Source organism: Taudactylus pleione, unplaced genomic scaffold, assembly GCF_031769625.1.
Source record: "Taudactylus pleione unplaced genomic scaffold, aTauple2 ptg000201l, whole genome shotgun sequence".
NCBI classification, from domain to species: Eukaryota; Metazoa; Chordata; class Amphibia; order Anura; family Myobatrachidae; genus Taudactylus; species Taudactylus pleione.
The window spans coordinates 43,622,486-43,646,805 of NW_028284603.1; the positions used below are offsets into that span (position 1 = coordinate 43,622,486).

At 44.2% G+C, this 24,320-nt stretch overlaps 1 protein-coding gene across 1 annotated transcript; it reads left to right on the plus strand.

Moving 5' to 3' along the window:
* Positions 1 to 315: 315 nt before the first annotated feature.
* Positions 316 to 14,404, plus strand: RBBP9 (RB binding protein 9, serine hydrolase). Its single transcript, XM_088477576.1, has 5 exons — positions 316 to 467; positions 8,978 to 9,020; positions 9,494 to 9,599; positions 13,587 to 13,672; positions 14,012 to 14,404. Exons 1-5 carry the CDS (start codon positions 351 to 353, stop codon positions 14,236 to 14,238), a joined length of 579 nt encoding a protein of 192 aa, XP_088333702.1. The 5' UTR covers positions 316 to 350; the 3' UTR covers positions 14,239 to 14,404.
* Positions 14,405 to 24,320: the final 9,916 nt, after the last annotated feature.

Here is a 24,320-nt window from a genome sequence, read left to right on the forward strand (position 1 = left end):
CATGCACTCAGGGGATGTCACAGGGCGCGCTGCTGCCTTGTTAAACCGCTGCTATATGCTAACATTAGCAATTTGCTTCCTTGTAAACATCCCTCCGACTCAGAATCAGCCCCATTATGTGCATTCGTAAATATCATTTATGCACTAAAGATTACTAAACACTTTCTGGCGTTGTTATCAATTTGCTCCAAAAAAGTAATCTTATTTTACTGATATTGCAACACAGGGTTTTTATTTATTTAGCAAGGTTTCAAAGATGACTTTGGCTCAGGATAAAACTACAATTCCCATAATGCACTTTCCTCCAGTCCTGACAGCATTTCCTGCACATGCAGCTGTAATGTGCAGCAATGTCTGAGGCTGAAGGCTCGTCAGTGCCTGTGAAAGCTGTTATAATGCCTGGGAATGGAGGAGGGAATGTGGAGTCCTGTATCTGGTATGGATGGACAAAAAGGAGAATAGACAAGGTAAAAGTGCACTTTGAAATAAAAATGGTAAACATGCTTATACTGAGTAGTTGGCATGTTTACTGAAGGACAATATAAAGTGTAACAGGACAGCACATAATAGCATATGTATGTAGAAGTATCCTTCCACTGTGATAAAGGGAATGGAAGGAGACAATGATGCAACTGGTATCAAATCAAGTTTTTAACCACTTCCTGAACAATACAATTTTCAGGTTTTGATAGCAATGTAAAAGTGTATGTGTATAATATAAAATAAGCAAGAAAGTGTGTCTGTCTGTCCGTTTTTTGTCCTTTATGCACAGCCAGAGTTTTGGACCTACAGTAGCTACACCAGATTTGGCAGGGTGGTGGAGTTTGACCAGGACAGGGCCAGATTGGCAATCTGGCACTTGTGGCATTTGCCAGAAGGGCCGTTGGTCTCAAGGCCTTCACAAGGAGGGCGGAAGTACCCCCGTTGCTGGATACATGTTATTAGCTCTGGGGGAGGGCCGGGAAGAGAGGGGGTGTGCCGTGAGGCCAGACCCTTGTGACTCGCTACGCGCCCCCTTGAAACTAAACCATGTCCCCTTCGTGAGCAGACGTTCTCGCACAGGGCGTACTGCCTGAGCTGATGTACAGCCCTAGTCGTCCATGGACTAGATTTGAACTTCGTCAGGGCCACACACTGTCACGCAATCGCTAAAAATGGGGACACAGTTTCCGGGGCTGGCTCCAGTGGAAAGTGGCAGTCTGCCAAAAACCTTTGAGAAAGCCACAAAAGTATCCTTTTAACCTTAGTCTGAGCAAACTTGATGACTCATGCAAGTTTATATTAAATCCAGAGGGCTAATTCATACACGCCGGTTTTCACCGGCCGGCAAAAAACATGCAGTAATGTTAATAAAGTATGTAAGCAGATAGGTCCTTTCAGACAGCACGGACACGGCACAGTTGCCGTGTTTCAGCCGGGAATATCCACTGACAAGGATGGCTGCCATCCACAGTTTCGGTGTTAAAGATTGGAAAAAAATGTGTGTGAAAGGGACATATCCACAGGCAAAAAAAAGTCCGGCTTTGTACAGTTTTTGTGAAATAGCCCAGAGCCTCTGTGTTTGCATGCAAGGGTGTAACTAGAACTTTGTAGGCCACACAAATGCCCCGCCCCCAGTGGTAAAAAGAAAACGCATATATTTGCCCCCACACAGAGCCCAGTTAGGTTATGCCACACAGTAGTACCCCTTATACACATTATGCCATGCAGTAGAAGTGTCCCTTTTACATAATGCCACACAGTAATGACCCTTACATTACACAGTAATTGCCCTTACAGATTATGCCACATAGTAGTAGTGCCCCATATAAAACATGAATCCACACAATAGTAGAGCCCCTTACACATTATGCCCCCTCCAGCAAATCACCTCCCCATCCCCATATTCCTACAGCAGCCTCTCGTCTCCCCTTGTGTGCCATTAATAGCCAGCAGGTGTGGATTTGGGGTCGGGCTGCCAGCTAATTACAGATGGTGCACTGGCAGGCAGTGGCAGACATGGACAGACAGCGCTGGTGCAATTTGAATCTGGCACCAGTTGCGAGTCAATCGGAGTTCACTGACCAGCAGCCAATCAGGAGCTGCCACTGCTGATTGGCTGCCAGTCCACTGACTCTCCATGACTACTTGCCAGTGCGCCAGCTGTAATCAGCTGGAGGGCTGGCACCAAATAAATATTGCTGACACTCAGGCCCCCCTGACTGGACTGGACGATTATCGGGAATCTGTGTGTGTGAAGGACCCGTTCTGCGAATGTGCAGGTCCTGCGTGATTAACAGGCAGAGGCATTTAAGGGTGGCGTGGGGGCGGGGACGGCTGGCCTTCCCGGAAATGGGGGAAGGGGTGTGTCCCCCCCCCCCCGTTTTCTGGGATTGGCAAGGCTAGAGGCTGCATCCACGGGCTCAGTTTCCTGGCCTCGCTAGCCAGCCAGCTTGAGTAAGGCTTACTCAGCTGGATGGCGGCCCTGCGCTGTCCTCATGGTTGCAGTGCTGGGATCACAAATGCTGCAGGGAGTGTCATACACCACCTGCTGCATTTGCATGTTTGCAAGGACGGAATTACAAAGCTGCATGCGTGCAGCTTTGTAATTCCATCAAGTACTGAATCAGGCCCAAAGTGAACATTATATTTTTCAAAGTATTCGCCAGAGGAGTCTATGCAAAATTGCATGAGCTCAAACCACTCAGTGAAGCAGCTGGACCAGTCCTCAGTTATTGCCGTCTGGCTCTGATACAAAAATGAGGCAAAACATCTTCCCGGCGTTGGATCTTGCATGGTTTGGATTGTATATAAAAGCCCCTACCTCGTGTTTGGGCGCCATTTTACCAGGGGTGTATCTAGGGGTCCGAGTGCCCCTGGCGAAGTAAGGAACTGGCACCCCCCATTTCAAATAGGGGATGGTTACATTCAAATATGGAAAGGGCGGATGAGGGAGGAAAAAAGAGCGAGAGAGAGGGTATGTGAGGCAGAGAGATAGACATGAGGTGTGAATGAGGTAAGAGAAAGATGAGGGAATGAGGAGGAGTGAGGCAGAGAGATGTCAGGAGAATGAGATGAGGAAGAAAAGGAAGGTGGAATGAGTTGGCGAGAGGGGGTGAGCAGCAGAAAGAAAAGAGGGGAATGAAGGGCAGGAGGAGAGAGGGAGGGAAGGAGGCAGATAGATGGGTAGAATGAGGAGGACAAAGGGGGTGAGACAAATAAAGTGATAAGAGTGGAATGAGTAGAGAAGGGGGAATAAGGCAGAGAGAGATATGAGAAGGAGATAGATGGGAATTAAGGGGGAGACAGAGAAAGATGGGGATAGGACAAAGCGGGCTGGAGGAAAGAGAGAGGAGATGAGAGAAAAACTTGTGCAGACAGATAAGTATATGTCTTTCTGTGTCCATTATAGTGCATTGAAGCTTACCTATGCTGAAAGACTGAGACCCGGTGGTTGCAGATCAGTTAAAAGAGGAGGGTCTGCATCGAAGAGTGCTGGGAGGAGCTGTGATTGGGGTGTCACCAGTGACCAGCCCTTCCTCCAGCAGGTGCATTGGGCTGACTCACTGTTTGTGCAGCGGCAGTTTATCTGGCTTACCCGGCTTCAGTACAAGTTGCCTGGATCCACCACTGAGACTTTGATCTTGCTATAGGCAACATCTCCACTTCTATAAACTCTCACTTTAGTAAATATACCCCTAAGGTTGAAGATTAAACTGTGTGTTAAGAAATTTTACAAACCCCTGAGGAGAGTCTAAAGGTGCCCACGAGTGCTATTTGTGAGTATGACATTTCTGATACTGTACTCATAGGAACTCTTCTTTCAACAATTTTGCACCCTCTGCAAATGTGGGTATGAGCAGGACAAGTAAAGATGGTGACATAAAAATTGAAGATGCTACTGTAGAAGTGCAACAGGGTGAGGGGAATATTTGTGTAGTGGACGCATGAGGATGTTGTTTGTGTAAGTCAGGCACCAGTGACAGCAGTTCTTGCCTGTGATGATAAGAAGGCCATTGTAATACCTGGGCATAACACCAAAAAATCCACCTCTTATGTGTGGAATTATTTTTACCTAAATCCTGACAATTGTCCAGCACTGTAGCATTTGTAAACCCAAAGTAAGTAGATGTAGGGACGTTAACTATCTAGGAACCTCCTCCCTGTTACGTTTTTTGCAGCGAGTTCATGCTAATTTTTAGGAAAAAATATGCTAAAGTAATACCGTGCAGTCCAGCGTCGGCTAACTCCCATCTCTCAGCTAGAGCCCAGCACATGCAATCTCCACCACCAATACCCTCATCATCAATCTCCTCATTAATCGGAAGTAGCCCATCCAATTTGCAAAGGCTAACTGACTCCGCTATCCAGGATTCCTCAGAAGAATCCTTGAGCGCTAGGTCTGCTGCTGCTGTGGGGGTGAATCTTCATCCCAGAAGGGGACCAAGAAGATTACTAGTAGATTAAAAAAACAATTGACTGTGAAACAATCCTTTGCAAGAGGAAGCAAGTATGAAAGCTGCCTTCCAGTTGCACAGCAGATCACTGAAGCCATGATGGCTATGCTAGTATTAGATCTTAGTCCAATATCCACCATTAATGCATTTGGTTTTAGGCAGTTAATTGAAGTCCTGTGTCGCTACTATCAAATCAATTCCATTTACCAGAAAAGCCATTCCTCGCCTCTACCAGGAATTAAAAAAATAATAATTCTTAGCCTAAAATGCCATTGTAGCCACTATTCACTAAACCACAGATATGTGGACAAGTGGTACTGGTAAAACTAAAGATGACTTGACTGTGACAGCCTACTGGGTGGGTGTATTGCCTTCAGCAGCAGCATCTAACACAATGCCAGCTCATTCACAGGCAGGCTACTCTCTATATCACTGGCTTCACAGGTGTCAACCAGTTAGAAAGCTAAGGGATGTCATAGCAAAATGACTTACCCCGCTAGGACTCTCCTCAGGGTTTGTCATTTCTGATAACACAATGAATATTGTGAGAGCATTACAACTGGGTGAATTTAAACACGTCCCGTGTTTTGCACACACAATCATCTTGGTGGTACAGATATTTTTTTGTTAAAGTGTGTGCAGGATATGTGGGGGCTTATGTAATAGGGTGTAACTTGCAGCTACTGCAGGAACTTCTGTGAGTCTTTGCGTATTTTTAGAGCGACAGTTAGTTGAAAGGCAAATCCAGCTTGGTTTTTTTAAAATGGTTGGCGCTTTAAAAATATGGGAAGACTAGCAGGAGTTCCAAAAGTGGCTGAAAGTCGCACCCTATTACATAAGCCCTGCTGTCTGTGGCCTAAAAAGTTTCGGGAAATTTTTGGAATTCAGCAGCTGCATGCTCTATCAGAGCCAAAAGCACTCCTACTGACATCACTAGTGATGTCAGTGGGGCCGGCCCCAGACGGTAGGCGTTCCCATGGGAACGCCTCCGTATGGGCAGTAACGGTAAAGGGGGCGTGCTGTCACTCGCCATCGACAGCACGCCCCCTTTGGTGCGAGACCCATAGCGACGGCTTGGCCGTCGTTATTTGGGTCTCACGACGGAGCTCCCTCCGTCGTGCGCATGTGCACTAGGGCACCATTGACCCGCGTGCGAGCGCATCTGAATCAGGCCCCAAGTTCGCATTGCGATTATTGATACATGGGCCCCTTAGAATTATGCTTAGTTTGTTGTAGCTCCGCATTAAGAAGGTCTAATGTCCTTATCTGTGTGTCACTATTTATGTAATCAGTGTAATATCTGCAAAACTTCTTTTCAGGATTAAATTCTGACCTGTAAAATGGGGCATGCAAACAGATATTGTGTGTTTGCAGTATAGTTGGTAACTAGCTCTAATTTTCAAAGACACCCAAGGTTTTAAAGATTTGTCTCTGTTTTTCAGAAATGACCAAGAAAGTGGTGCAATTCCAAAGTTTCAATATATCGAAGGCATTGGAATTAGCTACCCTATCAGGGTTTACATGTTAATATGTATTGCACATCAATATTTTACATGTACACAAAATACTTTGTAACCAAGATTATAACAAACATCTTGAAGGAGTGTGTAGTATGTAAATGGCTGCTTAACTGCTTCAGTACGTCAGCAAGTGTTCTTTGGAAACTATTTTAAATTGTTGTCGGTATGTAACCACCTTGTTACTCACTGCGCTGCTTCTGGTCAGTTCTGCCACTGGCAATAATGATCAGTTAGTTGAGCAGGTTTGCAGGAGAGCTCCCTAGAGGAAGTATGAAGACTGTGGCAGACAAATGAGTTACAGAGGTATCCCGTGCGCATAGTAGGGTCTGATTCAGTTGGATGCACACGTGGCCTTGGCTACGTCTTTGCCTCAGTTGCACCTGCGTGTTTAAGCTAATGCCACTACAAAGTCCTTTCCTGGAGTACATCTGTGCGTCCGAATGCGCAAGGACTGAGAGGCCCACTTTCAGCATCCATAGGTGCTAATATATATCAGCATAGTGTGTGACTTTGAATTAGGCCCACTATGCAAACTATAGGAGAGCTACCTCTGCCATCCACCCATGTCTCAGAACATAACTGTTCAGCTCTGCAGAGCTCCCCAGTTACATGTGATGTCTAGAAATCTAGGAATCGGTATGATATGCTGGCCGATGAAATCCCAACAGTGGAAGCCCGCATGGTGTAGAATCCCAACAGCGGTAGATAAGTACCCTCCCCCCGTCCCCTAACACTCCCTTGGTGTTGCCTAACCCTAATCTCTCCCCTCAGTGGTGCCTAATCCTAACCCCCCCCCTTCCCGCACCCTGAACCTAACTCTTAACGGGGTCTGCCTAACCCTAACCTCACCCCAGTGGTGCCTATTCCTAGCCCTTCCTGGTGGGTGCCTAATCCTAATCTCCCCCCATGGGTGGCTAAACCTATTCACCCCCCACCCCACCCGGGGAGAGAGCCAGTTGCTTACCCATCCAGATGATCGGGATTCCAGCGGTTCGAGCTGCCGACGTCGGTATCCTGTTCACCTTCGGGATATCGGTGTCAGCATATGACTGCGTGGCGGGATTCGGGCATCAGTATTTCCACGCCCATCATCCCGTCTGCCGACAATATGACTGCATCCCCTATAGATCAACGGTCCCTAGCTTCCAGGCTTAGGGCTTGATTCAGCAAGGATTGCAACTGCGATTATGCACGCAGTCTCACTGCGATGATATGCTAATCTATTGCGATCGCCTTGCCATCTCAACACAACATAAGGACGCCCACCTTACCTTACACACACCTGTATTACTTAGCAAGACTGCGAAACCATCGGTAACATTGAGTACCATCGCAGCCTCACGCACACTTGCACAAGCTCTGACCTTACTCAGGAATTGCTAACCTCGTCGCACGTTGTGAGTTTACAAACTGCATTTGGTATCTTATTGGATAATTCATGCATGCTCCTGCAACGGCGTTCAAACGCACTGGCACGCCGGCGTTCAAACGCACTGGCACGCCTGCGTTTTGCCGACCATCACCCCCAAACGGTATTTCCTGTCAATCACTCTGCGATGGGTCTGCGTAGTGACTGCAATGGCAGTCCCAATCGCAGTGGAGTGTTCGTGCACTGCGATGCATGCGCAGAATGCAACAATCGCCCGATTGCGTGCGTAATCGCAGTTGCGATCCTTGCTGAATCAGGTCCATAGTCCCTGATAAAGATGTGTCCCTGGAAAGTAGTGTCCCTATTTTTACTGACTAAATCATAGGTATATCTATAATGGCTGCAGGGTATGCGGGGCACATGGGCCCCTGGGTCCAGGGATCCCACACCACACACCCTGCACACATATTTCCTAATACCTCTCCGGTCCCATGTCTGCTGGAGAGGCGCTACACATAATGCCTGGAAAATGGGGTATATTTACTAAAGTGTGAGTTTTTAGAAATGGAGATGTTGCCCATAGCAACCAATCAGATTCTAGCTTTTATCTTCTAGAATTTGCTAGATAAATGTTAAGTAGAATCTGATTGGTTGCTATGGGCAACAACTCCACTTCCAAAAACCCAGCACTTTAGTAAATATACCCCCTAGTGTTCATTCTAGCACCCTGCACCTGTCACAACTCTTGCAGCTTTTCTTTCCTGTCTGGGGTGTCTCTATCTGCTCTGGTACTTCCAGTACACCCTGGTCTGTATCTCAGCAGTTGTTGCATCAACTGAGTGTGCTAGAAGCATCAGAGCAGAGAGCGACACCCCAGGCAGGAAAGAGGAACTGCACAAGTTGTGACAGGTGCAGGGTGCTAGGATGAACACCAAATTGTAGCAACACTTTTCAAACCAAGAGCCTGATTCAGGGTTGTACACTATGCCGATGTTCACGCAGTTGAGCGACTTTTGCCAAGATGACAAGCAATAATCTCACTGCGCATGTGCGAGCTGTAGTTTTACACGACATTGACACTGTCTCCGTCATCACAAGGTCCTGAGCAGACCACTGCGATCCATGGGTGTTTCTGGGCAGAGTCAGGGAGGTCACTGGAAAGTGTTTGCAAAAGGAGGCCAGTCCGTGGGCGTTATGGGACTTCCAAGGGTGTGCCTCCGGTCACGGCTGCGTTCCCAAAAGCAGAACAACAGTCTCAGGGGCCATTTGTAGAGAGAAAGTTGACCCGAAACCTGCGCAGCCCAGGACTTACTGGAGGAATCGATGTGCGTTCGATGTTGTGCAGATGGTGGTGTGTTCTCCGGAGGATCTGCACACAGCGCAGGTAGGGGAAGTGGGTGTAGTAACATTTTGCTCAGTTCGTCACACTCTATTTCAGGTGGGCAGTCTGTTATCAGTCACTGGCATATTTTCGCACATAAATTGCAATTGCAGCTGTGAATAGCATACAACTCAGGTACAGGAGTGGATTACAAGGGGCCCTTATTTCTCATGGTCTTGATGTAGCGACAGAAAATAAAAGCACTTGTAGTGTCTTTAAATGTAGGAAAAATCTGGAGGTATTAATGTGATTGAGTTTTTTTTATATGCAGATTCCAAAATTCCAGTGCTTACTTCGAGACATGCCTGATCCATGTAAGTATCTCTAGAAATCTGCTACTTTTTTCCATTATGCATTATACAGTGAACACTGGTTTGCTTTAGATTGATGGGATTTATCATTGTTATGGCTGTAGATATTTCAACAACTATCTAGTGGAAGAATAGGTTTCTCGTAGTGTAATAAATAAACAATATAAAAATAATCACAATGTTTCCATAATCACTACACAGTGACGGCTGCTGTATATAAATAGTTTTGGTTAATGATGAGAAATAGTAGTGAATGATCACCATATAGTGCATTAAGTGCATAAACTGAAACCTCTGGCGCTGGAAGGGTTGTTCTACTCCATGATCTCAGCGGTGTTTCACTGTCCGCTTTTGTTGGATACTTTATTGGAATCTATAACAATCAGGTTTTTTTTTTTTTGCTAGATTTCATTTTATTTGCAATTTACCAGAGGTGCTTATGTTATATATTGCAAATTGTCACTTTTGTAATGTAGTTACAGCAAGAGAATCAATATGGCTTCCATTCATGGAATCAGAACTACATTGTGACGGCAGCACTATAATCATTGGACACAGCTCTGGAGCAGCCGCAGCAATGAGGTATGAGTAATGGGGCCCATCCATCTGAGATGGATTGCTGCGATCCCGCGATGCTGCAACTCGGATCGCAGAAATCCAACATGTTGGATTTTGCAGATTTGACGATCGCGATCAAATAATGATCGCGATCGTCAAAATGCCGACATTTAACATGCCAAATGTCTGCAATCCGGCGACGGATCGCAGAACATCGATGGCGGGAGGTCGGCGTTTCCACCGGGCCGGCATTTCCCATCACATCGCCGGATCGCGACTAACAATCGCTGATGTATGACCACCTTAACTTGAGCCAGACTGGCTGGTTATTCTCTCAATTAATCAAAACTAAAAAAACAATAAAGGCACATAGGGAGCGCTTAAAACTAATTATTTAATAAATTTAGTTCAACATTTGTATTCTAAATAACGCATAAAATTTATACAAGCATATACATACATGTATAGAAATATTTCATGCTTAAAAACTTTTAGTATATCGGCAATCAGAAATTCCAATGACAAAATATTATTCTGCTTATTTAGCTCCGCTAAAGAGGACCACAGTGTGATGATTATTGAAGAATAAATGTGGATAAATGAGGCATTAATCTCAACCTCCTCCGTTAGGAAATCAGCTCACCACTAGCGCAGATGACAGTCCCTGGACACAGTCACAAAGTGGCAGCGGTAGGTGAGATCCTCAGTGCTTTAGGATCTCCGTATGTTAGAATAATTTATCCAACAAGATAATGCTGGAACAGTGTCTAGCTGAAATTAACAGCAATAGATGAAGTCCACAGTGTAGTACGCTCCTCGTTAGGTGGAATCGGGCTGTAGTGGGACTAGACAGCATCTAGTTGGAGCAACACTTGTGAAGCCAAAATCGCGGGGAGGGAGAAAGCCACTCACGCTGGAATATTAAGCATCAGTGTTGTAATCCATAGGGTCTCAATCGGTAGCAGGAGCAGCAGGTATTATTAGAAAGGCTTGTTTAAGGTCTCAACGCGTTTCTCCGTTTTCCCAATACAATGGATTCATCAGAAGGTAAAAGGAATGGTGAATCAACTCTCAATCAATGCAATGTAAACGCATCTGTGAGCAAAAGATTTTAGGTTTTTGTATAGTGTGAATCAGAGGTCCCCAAATGTGGCCCTCAAGGCACCCCAACAGTTCAGGTTTAGATATATCCATGGTTAAGCACAGGTGGTTAAATCAAATTGACTGTGGTACTAATTAAGTCACCTTTGGTCAAGCATGGATATCCTTAAAACCTGGACTGTTGGGGTGCCTTGAGGACAGAGGAGCTCATTCAGACCCACTCGCTAGATGAGTACACTCGCACCCAGCAAATGCAAATTCGGCTAAGTGACGGTACTGCAGGAGTTCGCACGGCAAGGCATAAGCACGCCCACTATGTCTTGGCATGCGATCGCTCTGTGTATGTAGACGCCCACCAACCTGCCTTAAGATGCCCACTTGCGCATGTCATCTCTAGGAAGTGTATGCAACCATCGGTAAATCGGTTACCATCGGAAGCGAACACAGTGCTTGAGGTTGACTATACCTTGCCGCAAGCACTGCGATCATTTCAGTGTGAAATATAACCAGGTGACATGTACTATGACGCTGCCTGTTAATTATACACGCCTCTGAAACGGCGTTAAGACACTCAGGCACGCCTGCGTTCGCACCTCCACTCCCCCGTTTCTAGTGGCCTGTCACCACCCACAAACGGCTTCTCCTGTCACCCACTCTGCTGGGCAGTCTATGCGCAACGAGCAACCGCTTACCGATCTCTCTCACTGGTACGCGCACTGCGATGCGTACACATGCGCAGAATTCGACAACCTGCCAGCTATGAGCGAACGCATCCTAGCGAGCGGGTCTTAATCCAGCCCTGAGTTTGGGAACCTCTGTGGGGGTACTCGTGACAGGTAACTTTTTTGGCCCAGATTTTTAAATCTTAGAATTAGTTCCAGAAACAGAAAGAAATATGTGAAATCATTTCAGAAATGAATAACATAAGCAGCTGCACACACATGCAGAGTTTTAGTAGGTTTTCCATAAATCCTATAACTAAAGCAATACATATAAAAAAATATACAAAAACATATAACAAGATAAAGATGATCCTATCAAATGTTACCAAGGAAGCCACCAAAGAATGAACAGAGATGGCACCAGCAATGACCATTCTCTGTGACCAGTTGCTGAACTGAAGTGATCTATAATAGATTTTCTGAACAATCCAGTCCCCCCCCCCCCCCCATTTTTTTAAATAGAGACTTAAGATAGTGCGACTGAAAAAGGGCCATTGCCTCATGGGGAAGAGATAGGGGAGGCCAGGAGATGCTGGGGATAAAAGAAGAGGAAGCTGCATGTGAGAATGGTAATAAACAGGAAACTTGACAGACCCAAACACCGCTCCCTGCCCTGCGGTGCCCTGTGGCACTGGCCGCACTACCCTAGTTATGGCCCCGCTGAACAGTTACCGTTTTTGCATGAGGTAAAGTAAAGGTGATCCAGCAATGCTTCAGTTACCACGTCACAAGGGATTCGGTTAGTTGAAAGGGAAGACCTGCATATGCAACACTAATAGAGCATGTGTGACATCTCCACGTATACCCATATGAGCAGGAAGGATTGGATCATTTCCTGATGTACTGCACTGAAGATTAGTGACAAACAGTCCTCAACAGGCCGAGATGCAATCCATCAGAGGAATAAACACTGTGACCAGAGCTAACAACGCAGTGCGTACAACTCTTAATTAGGCTAGAGTCCAGGGAAACTCCATCTGATGTCCAATGTAAGATGGCCTCTTGTGTAGAAGGAATCCAGTGTCTATTTAGGAAGCTGTGTTCGGGCTGTGCACTTCTAGGCTGGGGTGCGTCTGACCAGATAATTAAGAACGTCCTCACATGGGCCACATCAATAGAGAAGGAGCGATGACATACATTGGAGATTGGCAGCTTGATAAAACCTTCAGTCCTTAACGTGTTTCCCCGACATGGACATCTGCTTCATCAGAAGGCAGGCAAGTGACAATGAAGCCGATGTCCTCAGTCTGTTGTGCACAAAATGCTTCTGTGCCATGATTAAACCATTCGCCGATACATCTTTAGTTGTGAAACTATTGAATATACATTTGTTAAGTAGTATCATATTCATTAACTTGTATTTTGACCTCACTGCCCATTTAATTATTGTTTTTTAAGTTTTTGTTTTATGCTGGCTGTGGATGCTGCAGTACACCAAGAGATAATAGGACTACTATCGCAGCATGTGTGCTCCTAAAACAACTGTGGTACCCAATAATAATCTTATGGAAATTGTCAGGATCATTATCACTTTTGTCGTAAAATGATCGCTATCAGCCAATGTGTGCGCAGTTATCAACTGGATATATAACAGGCTCTGGATTTGGTCTACTGCGCTGTCAGCTTTCGTGGTATTTGGTCTACCACATATGTGATTAAACTGGACAGTGAATGGTCACTTGACTCAAAGGGGGGTATCCAATTAGCCGCGGTAATTTACCATGGCTAATTACCTCATCTGGGGCTATCCAATTAGCCATGAAGTTGGCCTGACACCTGCACTTATCAGGGTTTTTTCTTCGGGACCTGATGTGTCCCAAAAAAGAATCCACGATAATTGCCTTTTTTTATTTGAAAAAAGGCAAAAACACATAGGTGCCACGATAAGCTCGAGGACCTATGTGTTTTCGGGAGAACTATCCTATTATTTTGACCGAAATAATAGGATAGGGTGAAAGAAAAATCTGCCAAAAATCCAATTTTAATGATTGCGGGGATCAATTAGTGCCCGAACAATGTTCGGGGCTAATTGGATACCGCTTTAAGCTGCCGTTGAGCTGTCGTTTGTGGCAAAGAGTGTATAGGATTTGTCTGCACAAAGTGTTTACAAAAAATTAGAAGAGTATTTTTTTTTGTAGAGGCTTTTTGTAAAGTTTACATTTTTTTTTCCTTCTCCAATATACTATAGGTTTGCCGAAACGCATCAAGTGTTCGCAATAATTTTGGTAGCAGCATACGCCACTGATTTGGGGGAAGAAAATGAAAGAGAAAGTGGTATGTTATTATGGAGTCTATTATAGTATGTGAACTGCTGCTTAAACACAAGAAAGTCACATGTAGATTAATACAATAAAGTCTTTCTTTGTGATTGTATAATATCGCAGAATTTGTGTGGTGGGATTATATTTCCTATGAGTACATCAGGACACAGACCTCTGCTGCAGTAATATGTAACACTACAGTATGTAAATTGCTTTAAAAAAAATCACACTGACAGAAGAACAGGCTTCTTTCTCTCTGTTTCAGGAATACTCATTTCTCTAGTACACTTTCTATGTAAAGACACCTTAGCCTATAGGAATAACAGAATATATTTTTCTCTACTGATATTAGGATATTTCAATCGTCCTTGGCAATGGGAGAAGATAAAATCCAACTGTCGTCATATCATTCAGTTTGGTTCCACGGATGACCCATTCCTGTCATGGAGCGAGCAGCAAACAGTGGCTGATAATCTGAGTGCAGAGCTGCACAAATACACTGACCGGGGCCACTTCCAGAATACAGAGTTCAAGGACCTGCTAAAAGCAGTGAAGAAACTGATTCCTAATTCTGCATAAACTCTATGTAACTACTATAAAGAATAATGAAACAGCATGTATCTTGAAGACCTCTAAACATTGATGAATCCATTTATTTCTGGGTTTTATATAACATGAAAAGTCCCTGCCATGTTTCTTATTTCATATTGAATTGGTTCTCTTAGTAAATAATTATGCTTCTGAATACTAATGTTATTGCTGACGTTTTCTTATGCACTTTTGTATGTTACTTACAAAGTCACGGTTTAATGGTCATGGGTATACTTTTGATAATCTATTGTTTTCTGCAGTGTTACTGGTATATGTACTAAGCCACGGAAAAGGATAAAATGGTTGGAGATAAAGTACCAACCAATCAGCTCCTAACTGTCATTTTTCAAACCCAGCCTTTAAAGTGACAGAAGCTGATTAGTTGGTACTTTATCTCTCTCCAAGGCTTAGAACATAGATCACCAAGTTACCAGCTGTACATCAATGCCGCACATGATGACAAAACTGCCACTTAGTATGATGACAAGGTACAGTTACATAACATAGCGTTATACAGAGCCGTAACTAGACCTTTTGGTGCCCTGGGCCAGAAAAAGCATTGGCAACCCACCCCCAATTTTTTTATATAGGAAACCAAAAAAGGGGTGTGGTCTCATGGGGAAGGGGCATGACCAATCAGATTTGTCCCGTGCGATGACAAAGGGGGTACCGATCCCTTTGAACCACTGTTATCCAGGTGTCACTGCCAAATACAGTGGGAATCCAAAGGCTGCAGTGATAATACACAATAATTATGTAGTATAGCTCACCAGCTCTGAAGTCTATAGCGGAGTGCTGGTAAAGCTGCACCTGACCAATTTACAAAAATTTTTAATCTCAGTTCCTACATTTAAAAAAAAAATGAAATCACTTTGTTACAAAAGGGCTTGAAATTTGCTCCGGTTAATAAAATGAATAAATTTAGCACATACATCGGCATTCAAAAGTTTACTAGAAACTTATCTCTGAAAAAATATTTTATTAATCAAAATAAAGATATTGAACACTCGAATAATGTGAATACAACTAACCAGTTCAAACCTAAATCCAAATTCAATCCAACATTTAATAGGGGATGTTTCCTCGAAAGCTTTAATAGGATTGTATGCGCAGAAGTAGAAAAATTAGAAACCAATAACAATACTAAGCATAATTTATCACAGATGGAAGCTAAAGCACTACAGGAACTGGAGAAAAACAGAAATATTACCATAACACCGGCAGATAAAGGGGGGGGGGATAGTCATTATGGACACCGACAAGTACAATGAGGAGATATCCAAACAACTAAGAGATAGGGAAACCTACACTTTACTAAGGGGAAACCCGACAGAACGTATTGAGAAGAGTTTTATTAATTTGGTTTCTTGATATGAGGAAAAAGGGATTCTAAATAAACAAGAAAAAGATTACTTAATTAAAGAACATCCTGTTCTGCCAGTAATATACATACTGCCAGAAGTACATAAAGACCCCATAAACACTCCAGGAAGGCCCATCATAGCGGGCACGGACTCTATAACCTCTAATCTCGCACATTTTATCGATTTTAAATTACAACCTGAAGTTTTAAAGGTAAAATCGTACATAAAAGACACTGTAGACACTATTAGAATTCATAAGCAAACTCCCATACCTCAACAGTGCTTTTTAATCACGGCGGATGTCACAGCACTGTACACTATTATTGATCATGAATTAGGCATCAAAGCTGTAGAACACGCAATGAGAAAAAATCCTAATATTTTTAGTGAAGACAATATTGATTTTATTAAAGACTCATTGGAATTTATTCTTAATAATAACTTTTTTTGGTTTGATGGACAATATTACATACAGAAGAAGGGAACCGCGATGGGGAGTCGCGTGGCACCATCGTATGCGAACTTATTCATGGCATTATGGGAGGATTTGAATATTTGGGAAAATAATTCATCTATAGATAACATAATTGTGTGGATCAGATACATAGATGACATATTTTTTATTTGGAGAGGTGATGAATGTGATCTAAAGAAATTCTGTGAAACCCTAAATAATAATGATTTTAACATCCATCTCACGTTTAACATTAGCAAAAAAGAGGTAAATTTTCTGGATTTAGTCATTTACTGTACAGATAAGGGAATAAAGACAAAAAAATACAATAAACCCACAGACAGCAACTCATATATAAATATAAAAAGTCACCATCACCCCAAATGGTTAAGGAATATCCCGAAAAGCCAAATTCAACGTATTCGGAGGAATTGCACGGATGATAAAAATTTCCTTGAGGAAACAAATATGTTGCTGAGTAAATTTGTAAACAAAGGATATGATAATGAAAACATAGAGAAAGTTATAAAGGAGATGGAAGGTATACCACAAAATGAACTCCTGACTTATAAAGAAAAAAATAATGAAGAAAAAAGACCTATAACTTTCACAACCACGTTTCATGATCAATATAAAACTATGGAGAATATAATTAAGAAAAATTGGTTTCTTCTCCTACAAGACCCCATATTAAAGGATGTGATACCCAAGAAACCGGTTTTCACATATAGACGGGCTCCTAATATTAAAAATAGGCTAGTAAAAAGTGCCATACCAGAAAAAAGAACTGGAAAGATCAAAACAAAGGGCTTCCACAGATGTGGTTCTTGCATAGCCTGCATTACACACACCAAACAAAACCCGAAGATTGAAACTTTTGAATCTAAATCTAATTTTAAAAATTTTAACATACAAGAATTTATGACCTGTAACAGTAAAAATTGTATTTATTTGATTGAATGTAGTTGTGGTTTACAATATATAGGCAAAACCTCAAGGAAACTGAAAGAAAGATGGGGTGAGCATTTGCGCAATATAACGAGAGGAGTAACCAATCATGGCCTCTCTAATCACTTTCATGAAAAACACAACAACTCAGTCAATGAAATAAGGTTAATTACAGGCATCAAAAAAGTAGAAGGAAACTGGCGGACTAAGGGAATAGAAACATTCTTAGCAAAGGCAGAAATTAAATATATTTATGATGTAAAAACATTAGAACCCCATGGGCTAAATATAGATTTTGAGCTCAAGTGGTTCCTATGAATACTATCATGCAGTTTCCTTCAAAAGTGTGTTTTTAACAATTTACGGGTTTCTTTTATGGCTATATATGATTTTATGTTATCATATCCCTTTTTAGCACGATTTGAACATAATACGGTAATATTTTTAAGGTTTTTATCATTCGGCGTTGATATGTATTGTTATTATTATTATTTTTATTGGTTTAAGAAAATATTTTCCCAGTGGATATGCGCAAAAGTAGGTAGTTGTGGATTTTAATGACAGTGTTCCCATTGCAGATTGATCTCTACACACCTTATACACCACAAGATGATGCTCACAGGGATTTAATTTATTTTACTTATTTTTTAACCCAAAAATTGTCCTGTTTTACCTAATTCTCATGTATGTTTTTAGAGTCATATTGTCCTGATTTACCTAATTCTCATGTATGTTTTTAGAGTCATATTATCACATCTCTAGTATTTTATTGTTATATGTATCACCATAAGGTTTTTATAATTATCATATGTTGTTTTTTTTTTTTTTTTTATAACTATATTTATACAAATCCTTCTCATGTGCAGCAATAATCTAGTAGTAAAGACCAGAATACACTTCATAGATTATTATATGGTGCACATTGGGACATGGATTGGACCCAGAACACATTGCTGCTCTCAATCTATCGATTTACCAGCAGCATAGTAACTGTAAATTGGCGCTATATACATGTAGCGCATAGCAACACCATGTGATGCTGAAAAGCAGGGCTAAGACATTCCTCAGCGTGTGGAACGCATAGTCGCATCACGTGACGCGGAAGGTAACACACGTGGAACGCATCACGTGACACATTAGGGTGCTTCCGCATTATGGTGCAAGCCGCGTGGAACGCTCTATGTAGTGGGGATTACCGCCGATCAGCACCTACAGACAGCTCCATGCTGTTAAGGTAAATTGGATAATATCTATTAACACATAAGGCGGGCTTTCTTATCTTATAAATACTCAGTCACTCCAGTTTAATGTACACCTTGACAAAGACCCATACTGCGGTTGAAACGCGTTGGTAATTTTATATTGGGAAGCGCACGCTGACCAGGAAAGGTAACGCTCTATAGGGGGAGCACAATAATACCCCTATATGTGTTAAACGTGTACCTTTCTCAAAAGGTCATAAAAGGTACGCTTCCACTTGTCTACTTTGTATATTCTAATAAAATTTAAAAAGATTTTATGCTATGGTGGCAATTCTCTTTCTTATCTTACATGCCACCACATTAAAGAGAAACCACCTTTAAGGAATATACACGAAGATTACTGGAGTAAAAAGACCTACGGTGACTGATTATTTTTTGAGGATTTGGATTTACATGTTTTCACAGTTGGACATTTTGGCCATCTATATGTATCAGTGGATTGTTTGCACAGTGACATTATAAGTGCTTCATTGCTTTGGATTTCGAACATTCTGTAAAAGTTATTCCCATTTGGAGCGCATAGGAACATTTCTTTTTGTTTTGCCATTGTTGGAGTGATTTGTGATAATCACCAGAGTTCCAGTGCTGCACCATTTAATTTGGATCGCGTTTGTTTGAATCCCTCTTTTTTTGCAGCAGGAATTGCCCATCAGAACAGCCGTGCACAAGCCTGGAGCCGGCAGTGTAAATCACTGACTGAAGGTAAAGAAAGAGTGCAGCTTGTAGTGTATATGCAGAAAATATAATCGTCGGGGAGGTCCGTGTATGTATGTACCCTGCGCCGGGAGCTGAACCCAAAGGTAAGGGATCTTGAGGTGTGCTGGTAACACCTGGGTCACGATTTGGTGACTGTGTTCAGGGCTGCCATCAGAAATTGTGGGACCCATTATACATGTAACGGACAGGGCCACCCTTATCCTCCCCCGCCCCGGAATGTTGGATGCAAAGTTCCAACGAGAAACCACATGTTACACACACAAGTTCTATAAATGTTACATACATACAGTATGTGTAACATTTATAGAACATCTATACTTTAAGAACCTTCCAAGAAAATTTGGATGAGGGGGCGTGGCTTGGCTGGCAAGAGGAGCATACATGCCAAACACCCGCTCCTGTCGCTTAGCCACTATTTAGGGCAATATATAGGGGTTCCCCCTTCCCCAGTACATATTTACTAGCTCCCTGTTACCTGCAGTATTCTCTGGCCCACTCGTGTTGGTTCCTGGCCGTCCCCGCCATGACTCTCTAGGTCAGGGCCTGCCTCCGGATAAAACTGCGGCCTTGATCAGTGGCTCTCCCGCAGCTGCGTCCCACGCCTGCCGGCCACCCATGGCTACTCCCTCCACCCTCCTCTTCCAGTGTCAACGCTGACCTCACTCGGCTAGTGTGTTGGCTCCCAGAGCTCCGGACCTCTGTATAGACCCACCCGCCATCTTGAAAATGGCACTGAGAGCCAGGAGCTAGACCTAAAGGTGGGCATGGACGTCCCTACCTCCTCCCCTGCCCATTGGAGAGGCTTCCTTCTCATAAGTAGACCACCTGCTCCCAGAGGCATCAAGATCCACGCTGGGCCCAGGGGAGGGGGTGTGGCATAATTGCAGAGGAGTGGCCATGTCCTCTTAGGGTGTCCCCGCTCATCCCCCTTCTCGGTGCCCCTGCCTGCTCCACCTCTAATCCGGTGCCCTGCTGTGACTCTGAAGTTGTCTGCTGCAGCTGATGGTCCAGAAGGAGGTGGCCATATTGCTACTGTCCCCACACTCTTTTTGTGACTACAGCAGAGTTTATAGCACACTTTTTTTCTTTCTCATGCCATTGTTGTTCCCACAATGTCGGTGTTCCTCGCACTCTGTGAAGAATATACCTCTGTCTTCAGGGTTTATGTGCAGCTTTCATTAATACCCCTATGGAGGCCTGACTCCAGACTCTTCCCATACATCAGAGATGGGGAACCTCAGGACGTATAAGGCCCCCGGAACCATTTGGTCTGGCCCTCAGAGCTTTTTTCTGCTAGCCTCATCTGGCTAGCAGGGTGCCTAGAATGGCACCCTGCAACCAGAATATATACAGCAGTGCCGCCTGGGGCGTCCTTAGGACTTTTCAGATGGTCACACCGCTGCCCCTACAGCCACTGGAGCATCCTCAGGATGCTTCGGGCATTGCTGTATTCACCAGCGTTTGTGGCCCCGCCCCGTGTGACGTCACATGGAGGGAGCTTTGCCAGCACCGGACCCGCAAATAATGTTATATATATCAAAATGGCTCTCTGCAGAAAAAAGGTTCCCCACCCCTGCCATACATCATGTCATTTAAGCTCCCTCTGGTGGCCAACCCTTGAAACTGCACTGGAATCTGTTCTCTACTTTACTGGTACTATATTTTACAATTCCTGCTGACTCCCATATATCAGTTACTTTCTGCGGTGATTCCAAGAATTGCGGGAGCCCTTACTCATTGATCATTATCCATTATATCCATCGCAGCTGGAGGGCCCTGTGGAGACCATCTGCACCACCTGAGAATGGATCCCTCTGCATACTGATGCTGGCCTTTGCCATTTTTTAGGGGGAATGGGTCAACAGCAACCTTGACTACGTACAGTAAAACTCTGTTCACGTTAACTCGCATCTGTGCCTATTTTTTCTGCCTCTCCGTTTTTATTTTCTGTCTGCCTTATGGGGAAAGACAGGCAAGGCTCCTAAAAGGAATGTAAACTATCCCAAAAGAGGGACTCTGGCCCTGATTCAGAGCCGGACGCTCTGAATCAGGGCCGTCCTTCCTGATTTTAGAGCGGTCTCCTGGCCGCTCGCATAGCTGTGGGTGACCACCCACAGCTATAGCGAGCGGCCAAAAAGATGGTCGCGATGGTCAAGACCATCGCAACCATCGAGCTTGCGACGAGACCCTTGTGGTAGGGTCTCATCTGCCGAAATCTCTATCAGAGCCAAAAGCACTCACACTGACATCACTTGTGATGTCAGTGGTGCCGGCCCCAGACGGAAGGCGTTCCCATGGGAACGCCTCCGTCTGGCCAGCCACGCCCCCGGCACGCCCACCAAAGGGGGCATGCAGTCACTCACCATCGACAGCACGCCCCCTTTGTAGAGAGACCATTATCCGTGTCTCGCGCATGCGCACGACGGAGCCAGGTCCGTCGTGCGCATGCGCACTGGCCCAACATCGACCTGCTTGTGAGCGCTCCGCGCTCACGAGCGGGTCTGAATCAGGCCCCCTGCCCACCCTATGGGTACTTAATCCTCCTGCGATATGTGACAGTTTCTACTACCCCAGGGATCTGTCCCTGCAGAAGAGACTTCTGCTCCATCCTCCCCTGGACTCTCCTTGTCCTCTGATTCCCCATCCCGGATAGAAGAACATCATTTGGGCCTGGATCCTACACCAACCCGAAATCTCCTATGCTGTTATGGTGTCTTCATAGTCTGGGCTGATTCTCATTCATCTCACAAGAGAATTTTCTGTGCCTTAATGACGTTTCTACAGGAGAGTACTCCTCCCTCTTTTTCTTAATTTTTTTCCCTGGTTCCTGAGAGGTTTCATATATTGAAACTGGTGAGCTAATGTCTTCACTCTGATTTATTCTCCATTGTGCTTTCATATACACATTTTATTGCACTATTTGCATATGTTCAACTCAGGCAATGCTAATTCGTTTTATTTTTCTCCTCTGTCACCTTTGACTTGATATGCTACTTAATTACCTTAATAAGTATCATGATGTTTATTCTAGTTGTGTTTAGAGTATATTTTATATCTTGGTTTCTTTATTAAGGTTGCTGTTGTCACTGCCCCCCAGTGACCCCCCCCCCTCCACACCGCCTCATTTTTCTTGGTCTCGGTCGAGCTCCTCATGGGCAAGCTCCTGTTATTTATTTTGTTTTGTTCTTGTGTCTACTATTTTATTTTGTCTTTTGTCTCACCCTTCTTCTTCCTTTTTTCTCCAATGTGGTTTCACTTTTCATGAGAGTTGGTGTCCTCCTCCTCAGTTTGTGTTCCGAACCACATATAATGGATGATGGGGGTTAATACTCGAGCAACGACCATAAAGTTGGTCTCGCTAAATGCGAAGGGCCTAAATTTGTCTGAAAAGAGGTCCAGAGTCCTCCAAGATCTGCAATACATGTTGGTAGCTGCTCAATCACTTCAGTAATATCACTCAGGTGCATGTAAAGGAGGGGTTAGTCTATACAAGAAACAGCAAAAAGTATTCCCCCAGCACTCAGAATGAAATCAGAAATAAGATTTGAAAAACTACATGGTGGTAGATAATTCAGAGATCTCAGTTGCATATATTTGGAAAAATATGGCTAAGCCTCCAGGCCACGTCACGGCTTCTCTGATTACTGGAGGTCCCTAATACTTGGTCAAAGTCTGGGGTGCAGAACCCCAAAAAGCCGTCGAAAGCCAGCCACCCCATGGAAGCACACCATTGAAAGACTAAAGTGTTAGTAAGAATAAAGCAAAAACTATGTGTTAATAGGTGATACATAGGTGAAAGGTGTAATTAAAATGCTAAGAAAATAAAATATGCTGGATAAATTCAACGTAATGTGTTAGTACTAGGGATGTGTCAGGATCGTCTGCTACTCACCTCCGCCCCGGCATCCTTGGGCTTAGGTGTTTAGTCGCTGGCAGTGGAGGTGAGTGGTGACTGAGTATTCTCCCTGGGGGTCTGGTAGGGCTTCAGTGCATGTATCCTAGTTCACGTGGTAGCTGGCATGGACACAGCCATATTGGTCCATATCACCTGACTAGTCTCTCCCAATGGTAGTCCTACGGTCACTCAGCTGATCCAATGACCAATTGCCTAGGGGTATTTAGGTCTGACTCCAGGATCTCCTGTGCCTCCCAGAGCAAGCCAGCGTCTGGTTCATTTCCAGTACCACTCCATTTCCAGTGTTTCCCAGTGCCATCCCATTTCTCCTAAATTCCAGTATGTTTCATTACTAGTAATCTCCAGTGTTACAACAGAATGGGATTGAAATATTGGCGGCTCAACATTCGCTGGTTCAAATCTCAGCAGTGAGAGTCCGACAGCTTGAGATCCCGACAGGCGTTGGTAAGTACCCTAACCCTCCCCTCCCCTCCTAGTGCCTAACCTTAACCTCCCCCTAGTGCCTAACCCTAAGCCCCCCTTCCCCTAGCCTACCCCTAACCTTCCCCAGAGTGGTGCCTAACCTTAAGTCCCCCCAGGGGTCACTAAACCTAACCCCCCCCATCCCTGGGGTAAGTGTAATACTTACCCGTCGGCGGACGATTGGGATGGCGGGGGTCGGTCCTCCGGTATCGGGATTAAGATAGGCATCGGCATTTCAACGCCTATCTTTTGTCCCTTGTCGGGCAGGTCTAGTCGGGATTTAGACCGGTGGCATTGCGTCTGCCGGTTTATTAACTACATCCCATTACAACAGCTTTTAGTAATTCTCAGTGTTATTTCCAAGTATTATATTCCTGTCTTCTGCCTCTCCCAGGTACCTGTCCAGAGGGCCACAACTTGCCAACTTGGTTTGGCAAAACCCAAATCCCAATAGGAGGGCTCATTGGTGAAGACCAACAAGTTTGTTAGACTCCGCGCCTCTGGGCAGGTCTAGCCAAACCTGGGTTTGGCTGCAATAGGAAGACCTTTTCACTGTCACCCCTGTCAGTTACTTCTCTACCACCTTAACCCCCAGTTTTTGGCCTCAACAGGTGTCCCTAGTGCCCGGTTGTGACAGTTTGATCAGGCCACCAACATGCAAGCCGCCGGGTTTCTGGTTGAAGCGGGTTTTCAAAGTTTACTCTCTCATGTGGATGCTCAAGAGACAAATCACCAACACATGAGACAACAACTACAAGAACTTTCCAATCAATTAAAGGTTTTTCATCCTGTTCTCGCTGCCTTCACTTCACAAGTTCCGTCAGTGTTTCAATTACCCCTACTGAAGATTTTTTTTCTGTAGTCAACCTCTCAAGTGTTCTCTGGCCTCTCCATTAACTAATGCCAGTGACTTTAAACATCTCATGAGTTTCTACTTGTTCCTAGAA